This window comes from Acanthochromis polyacanthus, chromosome 23, assembly GCF_021347895.1.
Source record: "Acanthochromis polyacanthus isolate Apoly-LR-REF ecotype Palm Island chromosome 23, KAUST_Apoly_ChrSc, whole genome shotgun sequence".
Taxonomy (NCBI): Eukaryota; Metazoa; Chordata; class Actinopteri; family Pomacentridae; genus Acanthochromis; species Acanthochromis polyacanthus.
Window position 1 is genome coordinate 14561681 of NC_067135.1, and position 22540 is coordinate 14584220.

At 39.6% G+C, this 22540-nt stretch overlaps 1 protein-coding gene and 1 non-coding gene across 3 annotated transcripts; both read right to left on the reverse strand.

Moving 5' to 3' along the window:
* Nucleotides 1-622: 622 nt before the first annotated feature.
* Nucleotides 623-22018, reverse strand: shtn2 (shootin 2). Of its 2 annotated transcripts, none has more exons than XM_051944088.1 (17): nt 21882-22018; nt 11309-11358; nt 10893-10953; nt 10669-10763; nt 10311-10503; nt 9669-9766; nt 9514-9595; nt 8063-8157; nt 5258-5392; nt 5036-5180; nt 2919-3066; nt 2652-2710; nt 2254-2351; nt 2112-2132; nt 1964-2017; nt 1737-1872; nt 623-1056 (listed from the first exon to the last, which is right to left on the reverse strand). In XM_051944088.1, exons 1-17 carry the CDS (start codon nt 21886-21888, stop codon nt 899-901), a joined length of 1635 nt encoding a protein of 544 aa, XP_051800048.1. In that variant the 5' UTR covers nt 21889-22018; the 3' UTR covers nt 623-898. The 2 variants fall into 2 exon arrangements, with proteins under 2 accessions (XP_051800048.1, XP_051800047.1); XM_051944087.1 differs by lacking the exon at nt 21882-22018 and adding an exon at nt 13447-13972.
* On the reverse strand, nt 16981-17063 carry trnal-cag (transfer RNA leucine (anticodon CAG)). Its single transcript has one exon. It is a non-coding gene; the product is annotated as a tRNA-Leu (tRNA).
* Nucleotides 22019-22540: the final 522 nt, after the last annotated feature.

Sequence of the window (22540 nt, forward strand, 5' to 3'; positions counted from 1 at the left end):
TTTAACAAAGGCAGGTAGGTAGATGGAGAGGTGTGAAGGTGCATGTATTCATTCATGCATGCGTGCACACATACAGTATCAGTGTGGAGGTGAGAAAACAAAAGGCGACCTGCTGCATTGAGAGAACTTTCAGGATGGAGGCCACAGATCACCCGAGGCTCTTATCTCGACACCACCTCGGGGCTCTGGGTGCGACAGCTTTAATGTGCCTAAATAAATGGCGGCTCCCATTCTTCTGCTGGATCGAGCTTTAAGAGACAGACACCTTGGGAGAGAAGTGCGCAAAGGTATTCATAGGAGTGTTTTTTTAATGGCCCGGGCTCTTTTTCAACTATTTTTTGTCGCATAAAAAAAATCCTGTAACTTGCACTTAGATCAGCTGAAACCGAGGCTCCCAAAAAGAATGATGTTGCCATTAAATACGGCTGAAAGAGCTCCATTTCCTTTGACACGCAATAAGTACTGGCTTTTTGCAGACGAGGGTTAAATGGCATTTGAAAAAATGCTCTTCTTTGTTTTTCTCCAGCCATGAATGTGAGATTTGATACCTCTTTGCAGCATACCCCTCCCATCTGGTGCTCTTAGGAGGATAAAACAAACATCAAGAACTGTTTTCTGTGAGTGAGATGATTACAGCTCCAGTCTTTATTTGAACTTTTCAGTACAGACCCCAAGATCAACCAGTGGTTTCCTACTAAAAGAAAGAACACTGAGGCAATGCATTTATATATTAAAGCACTAAATATGCAGAGATGGAGAGGATTCCTTTCAAGTCAAGGTAAAACTGAGTGTAAAAACATCTATACAGGCACAGTTTGGTCAACAAACTTAGCTTTGGTTCATCATCATATAAAACTGCATTTTAATAATTCAGCTATTTTATTTAGAAAACTGCATTTCACGTTTCTTGAGTGATGATCAGCGCTGATGCTCTGATGCGAGAGTCTCTCTTCTCCCTGTTCTGTTTCAGCCTCCGGAGCACAGGGGCTCGGCCGCTCTCACCTGCCCAGGGAGCGTCTCCTGCTGCTGGGACACACTGAGAACCGGGCTGGGGATCTGTCCAGACATCACCACATACTCAGTTCAGACACGAACCCAAAAATGAGAACTACAGGACAGGCTGAAACAGCTGAACAGAGTTAGAACTGTGCCTTTTGTTGTGATTATGCCTGTAGTAGGTCAGCTGGCAAGAGCAAAAGGACACTTTGTGCACAGAACATTGCATGTTTGGGCCTGGAAGTGATCTGATTTACACTCTTGTACCTTCATTTTTCTCGAATAAATATCAATGCAAATAAATAGTAAACGCATGTAGTAACTCAAAAAAATGAAAAGCAAAATAAAAGCATGTCATTTTCTGGGCATATGATATCTGCCAGTCATTTAAAAACCACAAAACTTTCTTATTTGAATAAATTCAGGGTTTTTTGTATTAAAAAACGTGTCATTGTTACAGAAACACACTATAAAGGGAAATTATTGGGATCTTAGTTTCCAAAAATGCAGCTATTTCTCATTTAGCGCTGAGCACAGTTATAAAAGATGATAAACCACATTTTAATAAGCTTATTTTGTAGTTTAAACGCAATAAAACGTCCCTTTTGAGACATGCTATTAGCTACATGAGTTGTGCTACAGTATATTTCTGCACACAAGAGACTAGACAATGCATAAATAGCAACAATAATGGAAGCATGTTAAAGAAAAGAAACATGGAGTTAGACTGGTCAGCGTACCCAGCATTGAATCCCGGTTCTCCCCCATCGCTCTCCTCCTCCTCTGAAGTACCTGCAGCAGCTCTGCCTCCCCCACATTTCGACTGACTCCCCTCCTGGATGGGACTCTGCGGAGGTGCTGACGTTTCATGTTGTCCTGGCGAGTTTACCGGTTAAAGATGGATCAGATACAAGGCTTCATAAAGGGTTTAATGTTTAAACACTGCATGAGTGAAATTTGAATTTACCAGCATTCCTTTCAACTCCACGATGGCGGATTTTCTGTTTTCATTTCTTTGGTCCTGTGAGAAGATTTGGAATTTGATAGAAATCTCTTATTGGAAGAGAGGTTTTTTTTTAATATGGAAACAAAAACGAATAAAAAGAACAGCTGACCTTCCATGAGCTGTCGTCCTCCTGTGACCCAAGAAATGACAAAGTTCAATATTTCCATCTTTGGATTTTACTTTAATATCAGCTCTTTTAGATAAGATCATCTACATTTCTAAAAGGTGATTTCACGGTTTAGTTTTCTGACCTGTATTTTCTTGTAGGGCCTCAGGACGATGCCTGTCCTGATTCTCTCCATCATCTCATTCACCGCTTTTGCCTTCATGTCCACTGCAGTTGCTGGCTCTTAAAAAGGAAAAATTGATAATTCATGGTGAGATCTTCAATTGACTGTTGTATATTTTGCACAAGTTGACAACATGTGCAGGGTTGGCTGCATCAAATGTACGTCTGTAAATGAAGTCTAACATGCGATTTTATAGGAAAAACACCTCAAAAGCAAAACAGTTTCCCAGGAAACCAGGAAAAATGTTGGAGAAATATGAACTAAGCCGATAGGAAAGATAAATCTCTCAGTTTTAAAAAAAAGTTCAGAGTAAAAATGATGTGTGTGATGCAGATATAGCAAAGAGAGATAAGACTCACTGTTCTGAACATCTCTACTGGCTCCATCTTTCCTCCTGCTCTTCAGCAAATCAAGTAAACTAGAGAGAGGAACAGGTCAGGGTTAAATGCTCACAATCAGTGGACCAGATAGTAACCACACCAGCAGGAACATAGCCATCTTAGAAAGGCACATTCATGCTTTTTTCCAGTCAAGGTGGGAACAAAAATACATGAAACAGCATTTAAACCATTCATTAAAATGTATCTCCACATTCTTTGACTGATCATTTCTGGATTTAAACATACTTGGTGTCAGTGGTGGTGGATGGTGGTGGAGGAGGAGGAGGAGGAGGAGGAGGAGGAGGAGGAGGAGGAGGAGGAGGAGGTGAAGCAGGAATGGATTTCTCAACATCGCTTTTATCCTCTCGGCTCAGTTTTTCATGTAACTGTTTCACTACAAAGGCAGAGAGAGACAGAGTTTGTCCAGGTGTGTCCATATCAAATGTAGAAGGATGCCTGGAAAGATCTGTGTTTTACCCAAGAGAAGGTTTTTGCAGACAGCACAGTCCAAGAATGTGTCAGAAAACATTTCCTAAATAGACAATGTCAAGATGAAGCTGAAGAATAACCTACAGAAACTAGAGTCTGTGACAATATCTGTAGGCTTCAGTGAGGATGTTTTCAATCATGACTCTATGTTCAGCCCAATTTGATCTCAAGTGAGCTGGATCAGTAAAATCAGAGCATAGTAACCTACAAATAACAACACCACCACATTTTTGTCTTTGTTTTAGCGCAACTTTATGATCAAAATGACAAGAAAGACAAAAAGTACACAAAAGAAAACAAAAATGACACAAAATATTACAAAAATGAGACACAAAGCGACAAAAAATGGACAAACGACACAAGCGAGACAAAAAAAGACAGCAAACGACAAAAACGGCGAATAAAGCGAACAACACAAAATGACCAAAAACAGGACAAAAACAACAAGCGAGACAAAAAGGGAAGACGAAACTACAAAAACGAGAAACAAACGACAAAACACAGACAAAAACAAGACAAAAAAACAACACAAACAAGAAAAACTATTACAACAATGAGACACAAAGCAGCAAAAAAATGGACAAACGACAAAAAACGAGACAAAAACAAAGCATAAAGCGAAACAGAAAATGACAAAGAATAAGACAAAAACAACAAGCGAGACAAAAAGGGAAGACGAAACTACAAAAACGAGAAACAAAACGACAAAACACAGACAAAAACAAGACAAAAAAACAACACAAACAAGAAAAACTATTACAACAATGAGACACAAAGCAGCAAAAAAATGGACAAACGACAAAAAACGAGACAAAAAACAAAGCATAAAGCGAAACAGAAAATGACAAAGAATAAGACAAAAACAACAAGCGAGACAAAAAGGGAAGACGAAACTACAAAAACGAGAAACAAAACACAGACAAAAACAAGACAAAAAACAACACAAACAAGAAAAACTATTACAACAATGAGACACAAAGCAGCAAAAAATGGACAAACGACAAAAAACGAGACAAAAAACAAAGCATAAAGCGAAACAGAAAATGACAAAGAATAAGACAAAAACAACAAGCGAGACAAAAAGGGAAGACGAAACTACAAAACGAGAAACAAAACGACAAAACACAGACAAAAACAAGACAAAAAAACAACACAAACAAGAAAAACTATTACAACAATGAGACACAAAGCAGCAAAAAAATGGACAAACGACAAAAAACGAGACAAAAAACAAAGCATAAAGCGAAACAGAAAATGACAAAGAATAAGACAAAAACACAAGTGAGACAAAAACGAAACAGAAAACGACAAAAACGAGAAACAAAACGACAAAAACATGAGACAAACAACAAAAGTCAGGCAAAAAACAAGACCAAAAAAACAACAAAAGCAAGACAAAATTTGACAAAGACACGGCAAAAAAGGCAAAACAACAATGAGCAATATGGTATTTACTTTGTGATCAAAACAACTTGCCAAGGTCTTGAAATTATTCTAAATTTACAATTTTAGAGTGAATGTCTTCTCTGTAATTATTAAAGTGATTGAACCCTTTGGAGGACCACTTTTGGCCTGCGGGCTGCATATTTGACACCCCTGCTGTACAACATCCAAACCTGTGCAGTGAGATGCAGCTTAAATAGGATAAACGAGGTCCAGCTACCACCTAAAACATGCTTCCAAATACAGCTCATACTACTGGGAGTAAGCAGCTACTCTTTGGATAGAAGCGTAAATGAAACTGTAGAACTGTAGGATGTTTTATAAGGAGTTTTTGGAGGCAACATCTCTTGTGTGACTTCACCATTCACCATGTTTCTTTTGACCCATTCCCTGCTGATATTCTGTGTTTGATGACTAATATTAGCTGCTACCTTCTTCCTGGAGCTGTGTGACGGAGCTGTTCGCCTCAGAGAGCTGAGTTTCCAAAGCTTTTCTCTCCTCCTCGCTCTTCTCCAGCCGGTTCTGCAGCTCACATCGGACGCTGCTCTCCTCCACAACGTGCTGGCTCTGTTTTATCTGACAAACAGAGCTGTGGTTAATAGTCGCAGCATCCATTTTTCTCTGCTGTCATGACCACACACCTGATTACACACCTGGTCCTGGTAGTAGAGCTGGACATCACTTAGGGCTTGGCTGATTTGGGAGATTTGCTCCATGGCCTGCTGCAGCTTGGAGCTCTGCGTCTCCATCAGCCTCTGTCTTTGGCTCGCCTCCTGCTCCACCAGCATCTGATGGAGACAGCCCAAATCCAGCGTCAACCTCTGACATCTCCAACACATCTACCTGATCATTTGCTTCCAAGGAAATGAAAAGCGACAGACGTCAACGACAGCGAAACACAATGAGAGAAAGAATCATTGTGCGAGACGTGAACGGCTGGTTGTTGATTTTCTCCCACCAGGAGGTTGTCACGATGCGGAGAAAATGTTTTCAAACTGGACTGAACAATGACTCGGAAGCCTTGTTACTCGTCGGCTTCGCTGAGAAGGAGTGACAATGCAAACAGGATGATTCTGCTGCGAGACAAAGCGTCATTGTTCGTACATTATGAAAGAAAATTGTCAGGCTTTGCCTCGACTCATTGGGAAAATCTGATCCTTTCTTCTATAGTGTGACAAATAAATGCACCAGTCGTGGTTAATAATTGGTGTGTCAAGCTCCTCAGTCATCAAACACTCTAAACAAACCTTTTGTTCCTCTGCATGTGCTTTTCTGAGATGTTGAATATCAATACAATATATTGGTAAAATGTCGATCAGATTGGATTAGAAAACAAATCAAATCTAATTAGTAAAGAAATGAAATGGTCTAACAGGGGCAACAAAATCTACTGTTTCATGCATTTTTAACACAGCGCCACCAGGAGTTTCCAGAAGAATTTAATGTGAAATTCTGTATTTATTCATCTAATCGCTCAGTTATCTGTAATTTTTAATCCCCATGCACGCTGTTCAAAGCCTTTCTTCTGCTCCTGAGAAAATAATTTATAAAAGAATTCCATTTTATTGCCAGAAAAAGACAAATTGAAAACAAAATCCCCCTAAATCATGTGGAATATTTGTATAATTGACACTAATATCCTTTAACTCCTACCAACAACGCAGATGACCTCATGTTGGATTCATACACTGCAAAAACTCAAAACCTTACCAAGTCTATTTGTCTTAGTTTTAGTCAAAATGTCTCATACCACTTGATTTAAGATAAATTCACTTAACAAGTGACATTTCAGCAAGATGGAAGGACTTGCTTTAAGACAGTGCATCTTAAATATCTTGAAATTATCTTGTTTTGAGTTGTATTTTACAAGAAAACTGAAAATAAGTCTCATACATCTCAAATTTGGAGGTTACATGAAAGCAAAAATCTATATTTGAGTGAAAATTGCAATTTTTTTTAAAGCATGTCGGGCGTATTTTAAGACCCCTAAGCTTGACAATCCTGGTCAAATATAGCATAAAATGAGTTTTCCCAGCTAATTTTAAGATCTCAATATACTAAATATCAGATCTTATTTCAAGGAATCTTACCAAGCCATTTTCACTTGTTCTATTGGTGGATTTCTTTCACTCATTTCAAGGTAAAAGTTCCATGAAATAAGTTTGTTTCTTCTTGTTTTGAGATGGGCATTTTTTCCAGTGTAAACCATCTCGCTGGCAAATTTGGGTGGACTATCTGAGAGCAGATCGGAAAACAGGAAGAGCGACCAAAAAGCGGTTTTCAATTCTGCGTTTGCTACTACAAAGACAAACGGAAGCAGCGTGCTCGGGGAGCTCCGTGTCGGCACATGCAGCACCAGGCCCCGCTCTGCAAATTACACCGTTCCAAATCTGTGCTCTCCCTTCAGCGCAGAGCCATTTTCAAACAGCAATTAGCACAATTATTTCATACGTACAAACAAGCACACACAGCGACACAAAGGGACAAAGACACACAGACAGACACACACACACAAAAAACCGGCCCAAATTGTTTCCTGTTTGAGGCCCTGCGTCATTATACCACCATGCATCACAGAGAAGAGGTGTGAATGGTTGTTGTTTTCAAAACACATGAAAACAAATAGTAGTGCATACAAGAGGCATTCAGCACAGGGGGGTCTTTTACCGTGAATTGAGAGTAAAGGGGCTTAATTGTGTGAAGAGTTGGGGGTCCCTTTCACAGGTAAGGACCCCTGCGAGGCGGCCCATTGTGCGCCTGTCCGGTAAATGGAGGACACCGCGCACAAAGGCGACAATTGCTATATGCTCAGCGAAACATAAAGGTGTCAGGCAAAGACAGGTTGCGCTTAAAGACTGCTATTCTCCTTCAGCAGCGGTGATGACCGCTAATTATGGGGAGAGGAGGGGCTAAATGGGAAGGGAAGGGAACAGAGGCATGTTTTTTGAAAAGAAAAGCCCTTCATTATAGGAGCAGCTGGGATAGCAAACACTGTCTGTGTGCGTGTGTGTGGGTGTGTGTGTTTGGGTATGTGGATTTTAAGTGAATTGATGTTTTTTTTTTCCCCCCGCTTGTGTACAAGTGTGTGTGAGCTTTTGTCTCGTGTGTGTGAACGCCTCATAGAGAGAGTCCAGATTTGAGCAGAGTGTCATGGGTGTGAAAAGGGAGAATGGAGACCCCTTCTGCTGTCCCGCCACATCAGCTGCTCTCTGACAAGCGGAAGTGTGTGTCTTTATGTCCGTGTGTGTGTGTGTGTGTGTGTGTTTAATCCCTCCCCCTCGTCCAAGTGTCCGTCTGTTCGCCCCGGCCGCCCGAAGGTCAGCGCCAACACTCCTTCTCCCTTCCCGTGGCACGACCTGTCACCCTCAGTGTCTATAGGTGTGAATGTATGACAAAATGTTCTGTGCCATGCTGAAGACACACACACACACACTTGAACACACACTGCATGCTCACACCTGGTGAGCGAAGACTTCGGCGTGTTGCCGGAGGCCCTGCTCCAGCTCCAGCTTCTGAGACATCTCTGTGAACTCCTCTGTGACAAGCTGGGAGACTGAGCACACACAAACAAACAAAAAAGCCTACGTATTATAGACAAAACATTCACAAAGATTGATGATGACTTGGTTTAAGAAGTACAATTCAAATCCCTTAATAGATTCTAAAATCTGCAGAAAATGAAGTCATTTAGGTAGAATATAACAGAAACCTTCACATCTTGTCATATAGAGTGAAAACAAATCTTATAACAAGAAAAAATGTGTGTCTTTTTGTTTGTTTACATTATGGGTGAAATGATCGTTTCACCCTTAGATGCATGACTGATTGGACGCTACACTCTTCCGTAAGTGAGTCAAAAATGACCCACATAAGAATTAATCTGTTTTTAGGTCATTTTTGTCGCTTTGTTTTGGAATAATAACTTGTATTATTGTTTGCATGTTTGAAATTTGCTTATTTTTCATTTGAGAAACATATTTTGATGATTGAAAAAGAAGAATATTACACAGAACAGCAATAGAAGAATGTCAGCACCCATTTTGCAGACATTTTTCACTGTTTTCCTCCAGCTGTTGCTTCAAATTTGTGCATCACCTCTTGCATGGTATTATCAGTGATACAGAGCTTTGGGTAGTGATACAAATATTACAGTTTCTTTAACCCTCCTGTTGTCCTCATTTATGGGCACCAAAAAATATTGTTTCCTTGTCTGAAAAAAAAAATAAGCAAAAAAAAAAAATCCCCAAATTTCTGAAAATTTGCAAAAACCTTCCAGTAGAAAATTCCTATAATTCTTTAAAAATTTACCTTAAAAATTTTATTTAAAAAAATTCCCCAAATTTGGCAAGAGAATTCTTGTAAATATTTTCAAAAAATGGGTAAAAATCTTCCAAAAAAAATGCTAAAAATATGTAAAGTGATATATATCAGTGAAACTTTTAATAATTTCTTAAAGAGCAGTGTGAATTTTCTGAAAGAAACATTTTTAACCAAAAAATGTTCAAAGATTTCCCAAAAATGTTGAAAAGGTGGACATCAGAAGTTTTACTGTGAAAATATATTTTTTCCACATTTTTAAATTTTAAAATGGTCGATTTTGACCCTCCGGACAACACGAGGGTTAAAAATATAAAAGGTAATTTCAAAATGTAAATTGGATGATATCAAAACATGTCTTGTGAGGAATATGAAATAATAAAAACTCTTCATTGCAAACGTATTGCAAGAAAACGCCCCACTTGGGCATCTAAGGGTTAAATACAAAGACATTTTGGGGGCGTAGGAATTTATAAATGACATTTTGTTTTTTTCACAACTGTAAAGAATCGGTTAATCGCTAAAATTCAATGCCTTAGCCAACAATGACAGTCATCACTTGTCTCGTGTGCGTCTCATAATGAGGACTCACCTCGTTTGATCTTATTCATGGCCCGACCCTGTTTGCTCATTTTCTTCAAAAGGGCCTCTTTCTCCTCAACCTCCAGAGCCAGCTGAGAGAAGAAACAGGTAATGAGGCCTCACACACACGCACACACACATACACAGACACACACACACTCGTACCTGCTCTCTAAGCTGCAGCAGCTCTCTGTTCAGATCCTCCACTTGTTGCTCCAGTTGCAGCTTCTCAGCCAGCAGACCGTCCACTGACGCCTGCAGCTCTGACGCACAGACGGACAAAGAAAGCCACACGTCATTAAAATAAAATTTATTCTCCTGAAATTAGAATTGATCTCCTGCCGGTTCTCCTGTGGTGGAGACCTACTGAATACACTGCATCAAATCTCATTATTGGCCTCCCTATAGGTAGTGAGTCATTTTAGCCTCATAGGTGTCATGACTTTATTATAGAGCACCAGATTCTGTACTAGCTGAGAATTCTGGATTTAATGATCAAACACATGCTGACTGTGTGTCTGGAAATCTAAAATGATTTGAAGATAATTAGATGATTTCACCTTTCATGCATTGATAATGTTTTCATTTTTATAAGGTTTGCATCATAACCACAGTAAACAAATATGAAACACGTGAATTAATTATATTTACCAGCTCTTCTAATTGACTGAAATGCTATTTAATATATCATGGTGATTATTTTTGGTCATGAGAAGCTCAAGTGGCTCTTATTTTTAAGGTTATTATTGTTGCACATGTGCACTCTTGCACCTACATAATTTCAGTTTTGAATTCATATCATCTAACCTGTGATCTTGGCTTGATTGTCAAGCAGCAGCGTCTCCTCACTGATGTCCTCGCCAGCATCGACCACGTCACCGTTCACGGAGGGGTCAGTCTCCGGGTCAGAGGTCACGGCGAGCAGGTTTTCAGGCAGCTCGGGGATCAGCGGCATCAGCATCTGGCTCCTCCTCTTCAGGGTTTTGTTCTCTTTGGTCACCTAGGCAACAGAGGAGACAAGGTGGAGTGAGGAGGTCGAGGATGCTGGAGGAAAGGAAAGGAAAGGAAAGGAAAGGAAAGGAAAGGAAAGGAAAGGAAAGGAAAGGAAAGGAAAGGAAAGGAAAGGAAAGGAAAGGAAAGGAAAGGAAAGGAACAGCATACATACTTTCAGAGCCAGAGCTTCTGCCGTCTCCCTGCAGGAGCGTTCAATCTGGAACTGGATCTCCAGGACGTTCATCTCTCTCAGGAGCTGACTGGAAACTGATAATGAAAAGAGTTTTCAGTCGTGGTCCTTTCATAGCAATTTAGGCAAAAGGAGAGGAGACACTTTCATTACTCAGATCAACACATTTTAAAGCCTTTCAGTGTGAAACAAACATGAATTCTCACCTTCCTCCAGTTCAGACAGTTTCTGATTGGCTTCGTCCCTCTGCTTCTCCAGAATCTCGCACTAACAATCAAATGCCAATAAAATGAAAAGCACAAACAAAACAGAAGAAAGAGCTCAATCATGGAGCAATAAATTGATGCTGCTCATTGTGATTTACATTTTATTCTATTATCAGACAGCCGAGGCACCAAAATTACTTCTGTCCTTGTTAATGTAATCAAGCTTGTGCCCTTGCACTTTTTTTTTTGGAGCAATTTGATTCTGTGATTTTATTTCATCTTTCTCTTTTATCTTCACAATAATAGAACCTTAATAAAATATGCTAGATTTCTCAACCAAAGGGAGTCAAAAATTCTGACTTTCTCGAGCACAATTCATGCTGATTGTCCTAAAACGGTGTCAGTAGCTGGTATACCTGAATGTCTCCTTCATCTTCAGAGTACAGACTGCTGTCTCCGTCAGAGTCTGTGGGGAGAAGAACGTCATTTTTACCTTGAACAGCCACACTGTAAAAAGATGCTGGTAAATTTTACTGTGAAAAAAACAACATCAAACCGTTTATATAAAACTAAATAAGTTGATCAGGAGAAAACTGTATTTCTTTTAGATTATTTCTCTACTATGCGCAGTTATTTAATGGAAAAATGAAGTAATATGTATAAAATCATGTAATTAAAAAAAAAAACGTTCCCAGAAAGAAAACAGTTTTTCACAGTTAAATGTACGTACTGAAAATGGAAATATGCTGTAATATTATAACAAGCAAATTGTTACTTTTGCATTTATTTCATGTAAAAATTGATGTACTTTCGTGTTAATAATGCAAATATGCTTTAATATTTATGACAGCTAGAACTGCAATTTTTGCATCATTATATAATATTCACTGCTAAAAATACACATATTAAATGTTAAATACACTATAACTGTTGTGCTGATAATTAAAAAATGCTGCAATATCTATAATAGGTCACACAAACTTTATTTTATAGATATTTTCATGTAAAACAAAAGTTTTTTTTAAGGTTAAAACCTTCATTTTTTATAGTAAAATATGGAATGAAGCACATTTTTAACCGCAAAATCAACATTATCAACACATTTCTTTACCATAAATGAAGAAAATGTTTTACAGCAGCGTTCTGTACATCGCAGCTGCTAGAATTTTACCATAAAAATATGCACTACCAGTCAAAAGTTTGGACACACCTTCTCATTCAATGCTTTTTATTTATTTGTGTTATTTTCTGCATTGTAGATTAATACCGAAGATTTACACTTTTTTGTTTACAGCATAATTCCACATGTATCTTTTATGGTTTTGATGTCTTCGGTGTTATTCCACACTACAGAAAATAATTTACCAAAAACCGCTGAATTAGAAGGTGTGTCCAAGCTTTTACAGTGCAGATGGTGAAATGGTTTGAGGCATCTGAAAACAGACACCACGTTCAGCTTCAGCCGAGACAACCCAAGATCCTCACATCCCCTCAGCGTGACAGGAAGAGGAACCTGACGGAGGCCTTGTGAAGTTCCTCAGCCAGAGAAATACATGAAGTGAAACCGCAGAAGAATGTTTCACTTTCTGTTGCTGCTGAATCACTCCAGCTTCCAGCTGCTACTTCACTTTATGAAATCAGAAATTAATTGCCGCCCTGCTGGGAGTTAGATGAGAATATTGACACCATTCTCACTTTCTGCCAAGAAATAGTGTTGAGCAGTATGTAATCCCATGTAAAGCCAAATGTATTATCTTTAACTTTTGTTGTTGTGAGTTTTACAGGTACAGGACGTGCTGCATGGTTACAACTATTTACAGTTTTGTGCAAAAGCAACCAAACAGGAAAAAAATGAACAAAATCAGCACCTTAACCTGTTGTATGTAAAATAAGTTTCTATGCAATGCTCAGCTGATTGTAGCTTCATCTACATGGTGTAGATATCCAAGAAAAAACTTAATAGAAACATGAAAGAACCAGAGGATTTTTTGGAGATTAAATATTTGAAAGAAACACAGAATGCCTTAAATCCTCACTGCATTACACTCCATTACCTGGTGGCTAAGGAAAACCATTCCACCATACATTAATGCAGGAAAGGTTCAATCTGGTGCATAAAAAATTCACCAGAATACAGGAATTTAGATGTTAGGTGCTACAAAATTAACTATAAGAGGAAACCGCTGAGCCCTGTTGAATGTGTCCCTCAATCAAAAATCCTCCAAACCTGCACACGTGGATCTGAGTAGTTCCATCTAACTGGCATCAGGAAAACAAATTAGCATATTTGACTGTAGCGCTGATTCAATCCAGCTTTTATGCAAAAACTGTTTGGAATTTAAGTGTCAGAAATCAGAGTGAGCAGAAATAATCAAATGAAAGAACGCCCTGTATTTGAATTAACCGCAAAACTTGCACGCTGAACATTTGCGCAAAATTGAAATATTTTAGGCTTCATGAAGATGATTCCCCACAATAAGTAAAACAACTTGTGTCTACGCTGAGAAATCTTATTGAAAGTCTCTCATTTTACATCCACGTTATCAAGGCTTACCTTCAGCTGCACTGCCCTCGTCCTGTGCCCACATCCTGCACCGTTTTCAGGTTCCTGGCTCCTTAGAAAACTAAATAAAGCTGCACATTCCTGCACAAACAAAAACCTGCTTTCTCTCTGAACAGCAGTTGGCTTATTGTGAAAGAAGCAAGTGGGAATTTCTGCTTAAACCCTCCCCCACTGCAAGGATTCAAAAATGAGGAACTTTTTCCCTTGCATGAGGCAGTTCTTAATTGGGTTTTGGTTGCTAAAATGATATTTGTGGGTAAGTAATGACGGTAAAGATGAGAAAACAGAAGCTGTGTGGACTTTTCCCCCTTTCTCATGCAGGGAAAAGAGGAAAATGTAGCTTCCCTCCATGCATGAAGTCTCTAAGGGGCGACACTGTCTCTCTACTGCAAGATCAATGTCACTCAAGCAGCTGGGGCAAAGGCAAAGCTGCTTTCACTCTTCTATTAGCATCTGTGCTCAGAGTTCATGACCCCTGAATCATCAGACACCTGCCACAGGAAGCACATTTCTGGGTGATAATTCAGGGGATGACGACAGCGGTGATGCCACACGTTCTTCCACTATGAATAATTCAGAAACTTCAAATTTCTGATCGCCCGCTCCTGTTTTATTCATTCACCTGCCTTCCAGGAGTCGATTTCCAGGAGCACACCGAGGCTCCGGTCAGACATGCGTTTAATTCTCAGCGCTTGATTTGACTTGATCGGGGTTCCAGGTGGTTGGGCTTTGACGCTTCACGGTCAGACGGAGATCAGAATCTTAAAGGATCAGGTTTCGTGTGATTCTGTGCTTTTCTGAGAACACCAAAACCACCAAAGCTCTCACTCCCATGTAGATTAGTTGGTCTTAAGAGCCACACATGTACTAAATGTTACTGGGTTGCATTTTGGGGTATTTCAGCTGCAGATTAATGCCCATTTAACACTTGAGCATTGGCATTATCATGTAGAAGTTTGGGGTCACCCAGACAATTTCATGTTTTCCATGAAAAGTCACACCTTTTTTCATGTGCTAACATAACTGCACAAGGGTTTTCTAATCATCAGTGAGCCTTTCAACACCATTAGCTAACACAATGTAGCATTAGAACACAGGAGTGATGGTTGCTGGAAATGTTCCTCTGTACCCCTATGGAGATATTCCACTAAAAATTCCAGCTGGAACAGTCATTTACCACAGTTTAGACTGTATTTCTGAGTAATTTAATGTTATTTTCATTGAACAAAAATGCTTTTCATTCAAAAATAAAGACATTTCGGTGATCCTAAACTTCTGAAAGGGGGAACGTCCATGGCGATGAAGCTACATGTCATTTGGAGCAGGTTCAATGTAAGGCAAGCTTATTGTATAGCACAATTCATACAAGCTGCTTTACAATGACAAAGAAATACATTCAGAAAAATTATGTAAAGGTAGACATGCATTAAAATCTACGGAAATAAAACCTTAAAGTAGACATCAAGATCATGAAAGTGCATTAGAAGACAGCATCTAAGAGAAAGAATGCAGCCTTGGTTAAGAGAAGTTACATCTGTACAGGACTGATTTGTCCTCCCTGTTACTCTGTGGTACAGCAAACCAGTGGTTTGGCCAACAAAAACCCTCCGAACATGTCAAGAAAACAATGTTTGTGGTAAAATGCTAATCAGTAAGACTTGTGCTCTGCAAACTTTTTTGCTGTTTTAAAGCAGGACCGCATTATCTCTTGTCTTTAAATCCTGTCAATGACAGAACAAGGAATGTAAATATCTGATAATGATGTGTGGCTATAAGGAGCTATCTTAGAAAACAATGCAGTGAACTTTACCCAAAGTAGAGAATTCTGACTAAAACTTATATTTGTCACATTGTGAGGAACTTAAACAACAGCGTCTTTATGTCCTATCAGAAAACTTAGGGTCAGAGCATGGGGCATCTTAATAGCTTTTATTATTATCATTCATGCTATTCAGACTATTAATCCTCGTGTTTTTGTCAAAGAAACAATTTTAAATAGATTACTATAGTTTTTATAGACATTACAGAGCATTCAATGGGTGCTTTAAGTTCTATTGATCTCTTAAATTCAAAGACTATTCCTCCTTTAAATTCCAACACATACAATACTGGCTCATTATTTTGAACACAAACACTGACAATAAAGATTTTTCATAATTTGCGGTGAGAATAGGCAATCAGAGACGATCAAAAGGCCTCATTGAAATGTTGGGCCTTTAAATCACCTTGAGCGAATGTCCTTTACAGCTGAAGGACAGAAAGCTGCTGTGATTCATGGCAGTGACGTCCTTGTGATTTAATGAGTCTTTTCTCAGTGTGTGTGTGTGTGTGTGTGTGTGTGTGTGTGTGCTGCTCTCTTTACAGTCCCCACCTGAGCACCCAAACCTCCTCCAGCCTGTCACCCTGACCTTTACTAATGATCCTTCACCATCTTAATAAAGGTGAAATTGTCACTTAACATTAGCCGTTGTCTGGTGTTTCTTGCAGTGCGCGACATTGTCAAAAAACTTGGTCCTCATTAAAACTGGGCCTTCAAATTCTGATTAAATAGAGACAGATTAGAAAACCAGCAGTATTTAGTTTTGAATTACTAAGACCACGTTGGCTTTGGCTCTCGGTGAGCAGTTGGCCTTTATTACACCGTTTTTGTTTCATTGAAGAAACGGCAGCTGATTTCTTTCATTTGAAAAATGTGCGAGACAGTTTAAGATACAAAGTCCTGACATTTTTTTGTGCTAATTGCTCTGTAATGATCCAATTGCTTTAAAATAACCCTTTAATTTTGAAGCTGATGCGAGCTTTATCTTATTTAACAGTATCTGACATTATTCATGTTGGAGAAAAGCAAATATGGAACGTGTCAGATGTTGTTAGCAGAGCCACCGATGTCATGTCTGGAATTTATGGCATCCTAGTGAACGTTTGCATCCTCCAATGTAGAGCGACCCCACTGGCAGCAGTTCAATACAAGTCTCTATGTACATGCAGCTGTAGAAATATATGAATATTTATTGCTGTTTAATTTTGATTGAATGATAACAAATAATGAAATATAGTAATATTTGCAGAATTAAAGATGCATTAACATGTCCTTACAAACAACTATATTGCCTGGATTCTACTCTTCAGTTTCAGAAAAATGAAAAATTCTGGCTGTAGCCCAGACTGAATGTTTATTTTAAGTGTTTTACTACTTGTAGGATCATTCACGTTATGGATTATCATCTTTCACTTAGTTCTACACTGTATATCTTTATTTAACTGGGATTACAAGCCACAGCCATCATGAAATCGGATGTAGCTATAATCAGATGTGCTTTGTGCCTCAGTTTGTCCAAGACATGACTGGGCTGGAAAGTTTGAAGCTGCAGCAGTTGCGCTGCTTTCAGGGACAATCAGGGATCTGAGAGCGTCCTTGAATCAGAACATCGCGGCGAGACACTAACAGAGTACATTGCTGTGAAAACAGTTAACACAATGTTGTAGATTCAAATATTGACAGGACGAATGTGTTAAAAATGTTTCTGTCAGAAGTGGGATTCGAACCCACGCCTCCAGGGGAGACTGCGACCTGAACGCAGCGCCTTAGACCGCTCGGCCATCCTGACTTACGCACAGTGCTCGTTACATGCTAATATGAAGATAAACGGCTGAAAAAAAATACCTGATCCTTGTACATATTTTTTTTGCGATTGTGGTATACTTTCAATAAAGTAGACATAATCGACTTATTTCCTGTTGCGCTTCGTCAGACTATGTAACACATTTTCATGTTAATAGACACGCTGCTGATAGAAAAAAACAGCGCTGTTTTTAAGAGTGATCCACGTGTTGTGCTGCTGCAGGTCACAGTTATGAAGGTAAGAAGCCCCTCTTTAATTCCCCTCCTCACCACTAGAAAAGACAAGTTTTCACTTTAATGTCTTTTCTTACTTTATAATAACTTTTCTCAGCTTTAAATACAAGTCAGGAAATGAAAAGAGGTGGCTTTGAGGTTTGTTAAAGTTGATATTTTGACAGTCTGATACTTTTTTTAAAAAGTGAATACAAATGTAAAAACCTTGGTCTGGAATACAAAGTGATAATACATCAGTGATACTAAAGTTATAATCCTTTGGCAACAATCAATCAGCTTGACACAAATCTGAAACAATTTGTCTATGTTTTAGTTAGCTACTTTAAGGAAGAGAAACATTTCAAATTAAAACAAATCTGATACAAAAGTAACAAGTGATCAGAATGACTTCTGGGAAAATATGTTTAGCTTGATAATTAAAAAAAAAACATTTGTAGTATGTTTTGACCTAATTACCCTCTAAATATATTTATTTAATCATACATTATATTGTTACTCAGAATATGCACGCAGTAAACCTGCCCCTTAAGACATGTGGCCTAAATTGGCATTTCAGAATAAATTTGTTTTTGTATTGATTTACTTTTCCACTGTGTCTCTGAGCCCAAAATAAAGATGTGGCTTGAAACAATGACATTTTAATTGCTCTTTACAGCTATCTTATGATTTATTTTCATTCAAAGAGCCACAGAGCATGACGGGTTTCCTCTAAGGAGAAAAAAACCCTGGCTCATTGGAAGTGTTTGGTCGCTCATCGCCTTCTTAACATCTCGACCGTGATTGGCTCGGACGCCTCACATGCCTGCCATCCAGACAATCTCAAACCTGGCAACCCCTCCCTCATCTGCACCCACTGCTGAGGTTGGTGCAAAACTCTGTTCAACAGCAGCGGCTTAATGAAGCTGAAAGGGCCGGTTTAGGATGTGACACCTCCGCAGCATCTGGATCGGACAGAGGTGACAGCTCGCCGGGCTTTGACACCACTGATCTGATGTATTTCTGAGCACATGACAAACAGGGGAAGGCTGTGATTATTGAATTACTACTTATACAGTGTTTGTGTTTGTACGGGAAATTAGCAACATCTGAGCAAAAGAGAAAGATTACGAGAGAGAGAGAGAGGGTGACACACACAAACACGCACACACTCACCTGCTCCTGCTCTGGCCTACTCAGCACTAATGACTGTGTGATTGGATTATCCAGGCTTTTAGCAGCACCACAGCTGAAGCTGACAAGAAGCTAACCTGCAAAAAGTCAAGCCGGGGTCAACAAGAGGCCAGCGGGGTCGCGACCTTTGCATAAGTCGAGGCCTTCGGTGGGAGAGCAGATGAGGCGAGGAATGAAGGATTTTAGGAGACAAATGTTCCGAGGAGGGTCTTTTTTTTTGTAGAGCAAAATGGTGACAGATGAGATATCTGGGAATTCAGAAAAAGAGGGGGAAGGATGCTGAAACCTGCATGAGGGGAGGCGAGAGGCGGGAAAGACGGGGTGTGTTTGGAGGAGGGAGATGGGATGCGTTGTGACAGGAGAGCCTCGCAGACACTGCTGGCCTCCTGGTGACTCCACTGTACGCCGGCAAGACAAACAAACAGGGCCGCCACTGGCTGCACCCACTCTAATGTGAGACGCTGCTTTTCCTCTCTCACACTCTCACACTCCATCTGAGCCATTACGTTTTGTCCAAACACGGTCACTTTTTTCTGAAGGATATCATTTCCTGTGACCCCAGACTCTCCTCTAACCATCTGCTAGGAGCCAGGAGGGATTTTTATAAGCACTTAATGGGATATTTAATACGTGGGCTGCGTTCGCCACTTGATATAGTCATCGGTTTATGCTACTGTATTTTATAACTCACTACTACACTGTTGTGCCAGTTGCTCATAAATAGTCGGGGCTGCAGGTGTAAATGAATGAGTCCACTTGGCTCCGACTGTGTTGTCGCTGAGAATAGCAGCCTGTGAGTCAGCTCCCTGCGGGGGATTTGTATGTGCATTAGTTTAGACCTGAGGATGATGACCGACTCTATTAGAGCGAGTAAATGACAATATTCTCCAGTGATTAGTCTCTGCAAACACTGCACACAAACACAGGCGAATTCACACTCTGAAAGACCAAACAGAGAGAAAATACGCACAACTGTGGTCCGGCTACTGTTGCTACTGATCAACCCGACACCTTTAAAGACTTAAAATCAACTTTTATATAGATTTATAGGAGTCTTCAGGTTCTATTTAATGCCCATTGATATTGTTGGTCTGTTTATTGTATAAGAATACAAGCACAACCTCAATTTTTAGTCCTATTTGGTATGTTTAGATCATTTTTCTGTGCTTGACCGTGTGTGTTGTGTTTGAATTGCCCCTTGAGGGATGAGTAAAATATATTTTTTTTAGCTAAAATTAATTTCTTTCATGCAAAATTCATCACAGAGAAAACAAAAAAACAAAGGACTTTTGCAGAAAATCCTGATCGCACGCATCTTTTGGTATCTTTATTGAAATACAAGCATCATTAACAAACATGATAATTAACAATTCTAATAATGCCCAGTCTTATTGGAAATGATTTAAAATTGATTCATGGACATTAAATAGAAAAAAACACGAATTAAAATTGAATGAGCAAGCATTTTTTAAAGAGTTTAAACCACTGTCTTATTAGAAGTACTTTTAAAACTCTTACACTGTATTTATATGTCATTAAAACCTCTCTTGGAACAAGCACTGGAAATTAGATTAATTACTATAAATACTAAGATTTGTTTAATATAGAATTTGTGTACAAAAAATATTCTAAACATGTCAGATCCATCATTGCTGTGATTTCCTCCAGTGGTAACTAGTATCTGCAGTATCTAACCAGTATCTGCCCCAACAGGCCTTTTGTGTGTCTCCGGTGCCTCTTGTGGTTTTTCTGCTCTCAGCTCTGTAGGTGTCGCTCTAACTCTGTCATTCACCACCTGTTGCTCTTCATCCTGAGCTGCAGATCTCCTAAAAACCCACTTATGTGCACTTTTATCCCACATAAAGAACATGTTTGCATGTTTGTAGAGCACTGCACAATCCAGCATTATGTCTTTGCTTCCCCAATCATATTTTATTCACTGTGCCTTGTTCGATTGAGGAAAAAACAGTGAGTGGATTCTGCTGTTTTGTGGATTCTGATTCTGACTTTACTTTCAAATGTCAGACTGAACTCTGAAGTGTGTAGAAAAACAACACGCCTGTCAGTGTTCGCCCCACAACTTCCCAGACGCGTCGTCAGTCCTCCGTCTTTGGCTTTCGCCCTGCAGCTGCTGCATCACCGTCTCGCAGTGATGATGTCAGAGGCGATGCCGTCTGCTGAACCCCGGCACAAAGTGGCACAGACGGCGGATCACCGTCTCCGGGTCATATCAGGAGAGGAAGCGGGGTGTCTGGGCAGAGTGGGCACAGAGTGGCACCGTCTGCAGCCCAACACTGACCACACAGTCAGCTCACTCTCACTCCGCCAGCAGCTGCTGTCTGGGTGGGAATTACTTTTGAAGGTGGTGAACAACACGGATTTGCATAAAGTTAATTGTTTTACAGAATATTGCTGTTAAATTATGCATGTCTGGTCACTTAATCTTAAGCTGCTTATTTTCCTCTTGAGTGTTGATCATCATTTGACAACAATAACTAGAAATGACATCTTTGTTTCTTTGTTAAAGATCATTTACTCAGATTTATCAGGAGCAAAGATGAAGACTTGGAGCTTTATTTAATGGGTTGTTGAGCAAATTCATAAGTTAAAACATTAAATTAACACTCATTTTTAACACAAGCGTCCCAATTTAAACCTCATTCTTTCATATTTAGAATATGATAATGATGGCTACTTAAATGCACAACACATTTAAACATAACTGAAACACTGCAAAACCTTTTCAGAGCCAGGATTTATGTGCTTATAAAAGCACTCTAGTTCTTCAACTGATCAGTAAAAGCTCCAAAGAGCAAATCATTCAAGTAAAAAATAACAATATTCTTCATAAAAGAAGAAAAAATCAATTTGAACATTTTTTACGTGTTTCTTTCATATTATTGGTGCAATAACTTGTGCATATACAATGATGCATGAGATGTTTTAATCCAAATGAGATAATTTTCCTATATTTTATTTTATATCTGCATAAGTTGTAGAACTATTTTGTGAAAATACAGAATTTCATAAGCTTAGACATTTTTAGAAGCAGTTCATCAGTCCGTACAGTAAAGACGTCTTATCAATACAGTCCCGTATTTCCCTAAATGTAGAATAAAAAATTCATCTTTTTCTTCATTTGGTCGCTGATTTAATGCAAATAAAGCTCTGCATTGATATTATGCTCATATTATAAAAGATCTGCGATAAAATGGGGAGAATTGAAGGTTCAAGGTGAGATGGAACGACCCCAGAGAGGGAAGTCAGAGCTGAAAAGATCTGTATTCATCGCCGAAGCCACACCCATGTCTCCCCCTCTGCTCCTCCATCACACCATCACTCCTCCCTCTTTACCGAAACATTTCCCCATGTCACCTTTACTTCTATTTTCCAAGCTTACCTTGCATCTCCTCTCATTTCTCTTCTTTTCCTCTTTATATCCATTTGTCCGATATTCTTCTTTTCCTCTACCAACTTTTCTCTCCCCTAAAGTAGAAGTTCTCCCTCCTGCAGAAATTTCCTTCCCCAATATTTCCATCCTCCGTCTCCCTCCCTCTCCCTCATTTCTCCTCCCACCATCGCTCCCCAAATCTTCCCATCCATCCCTTGTCTCCCCCCCCCTTCTCTCCCTCCCACCCACCTCAGTGTTTATTCACTTTTCATCTTTTTTCTTACCTCTGGCTCTTTTTCCTCCCACTCGGCTCCCTTCATCTCCCTCCTCCTTCTCCTCTCTGTGCAGCTGGTGGGGCCCTTCCATTAGTTCTGACATGCAGAGGCACTGATTCTGTAAAGGTCGTGACCCCTCGCAGTGGGCTTCGCCAGGGCTTAGTCCTACACACTCACACATCTGCGTGCTCCGGGATGCCCACTGCGTGTATCCTTCACACAACACACACACACGCATTCATGTACACGGAGCTGCACAAACACACACTCAGATCTGGCGAGTATACATACATAGTGACACAAAAGTGCACAAATGTGGACGTATGTGCACGGTGGGATTTACAGGCACACAGCTCTGGCCTGCTTTCATCGTGCTGACAAGATTTAACCCCT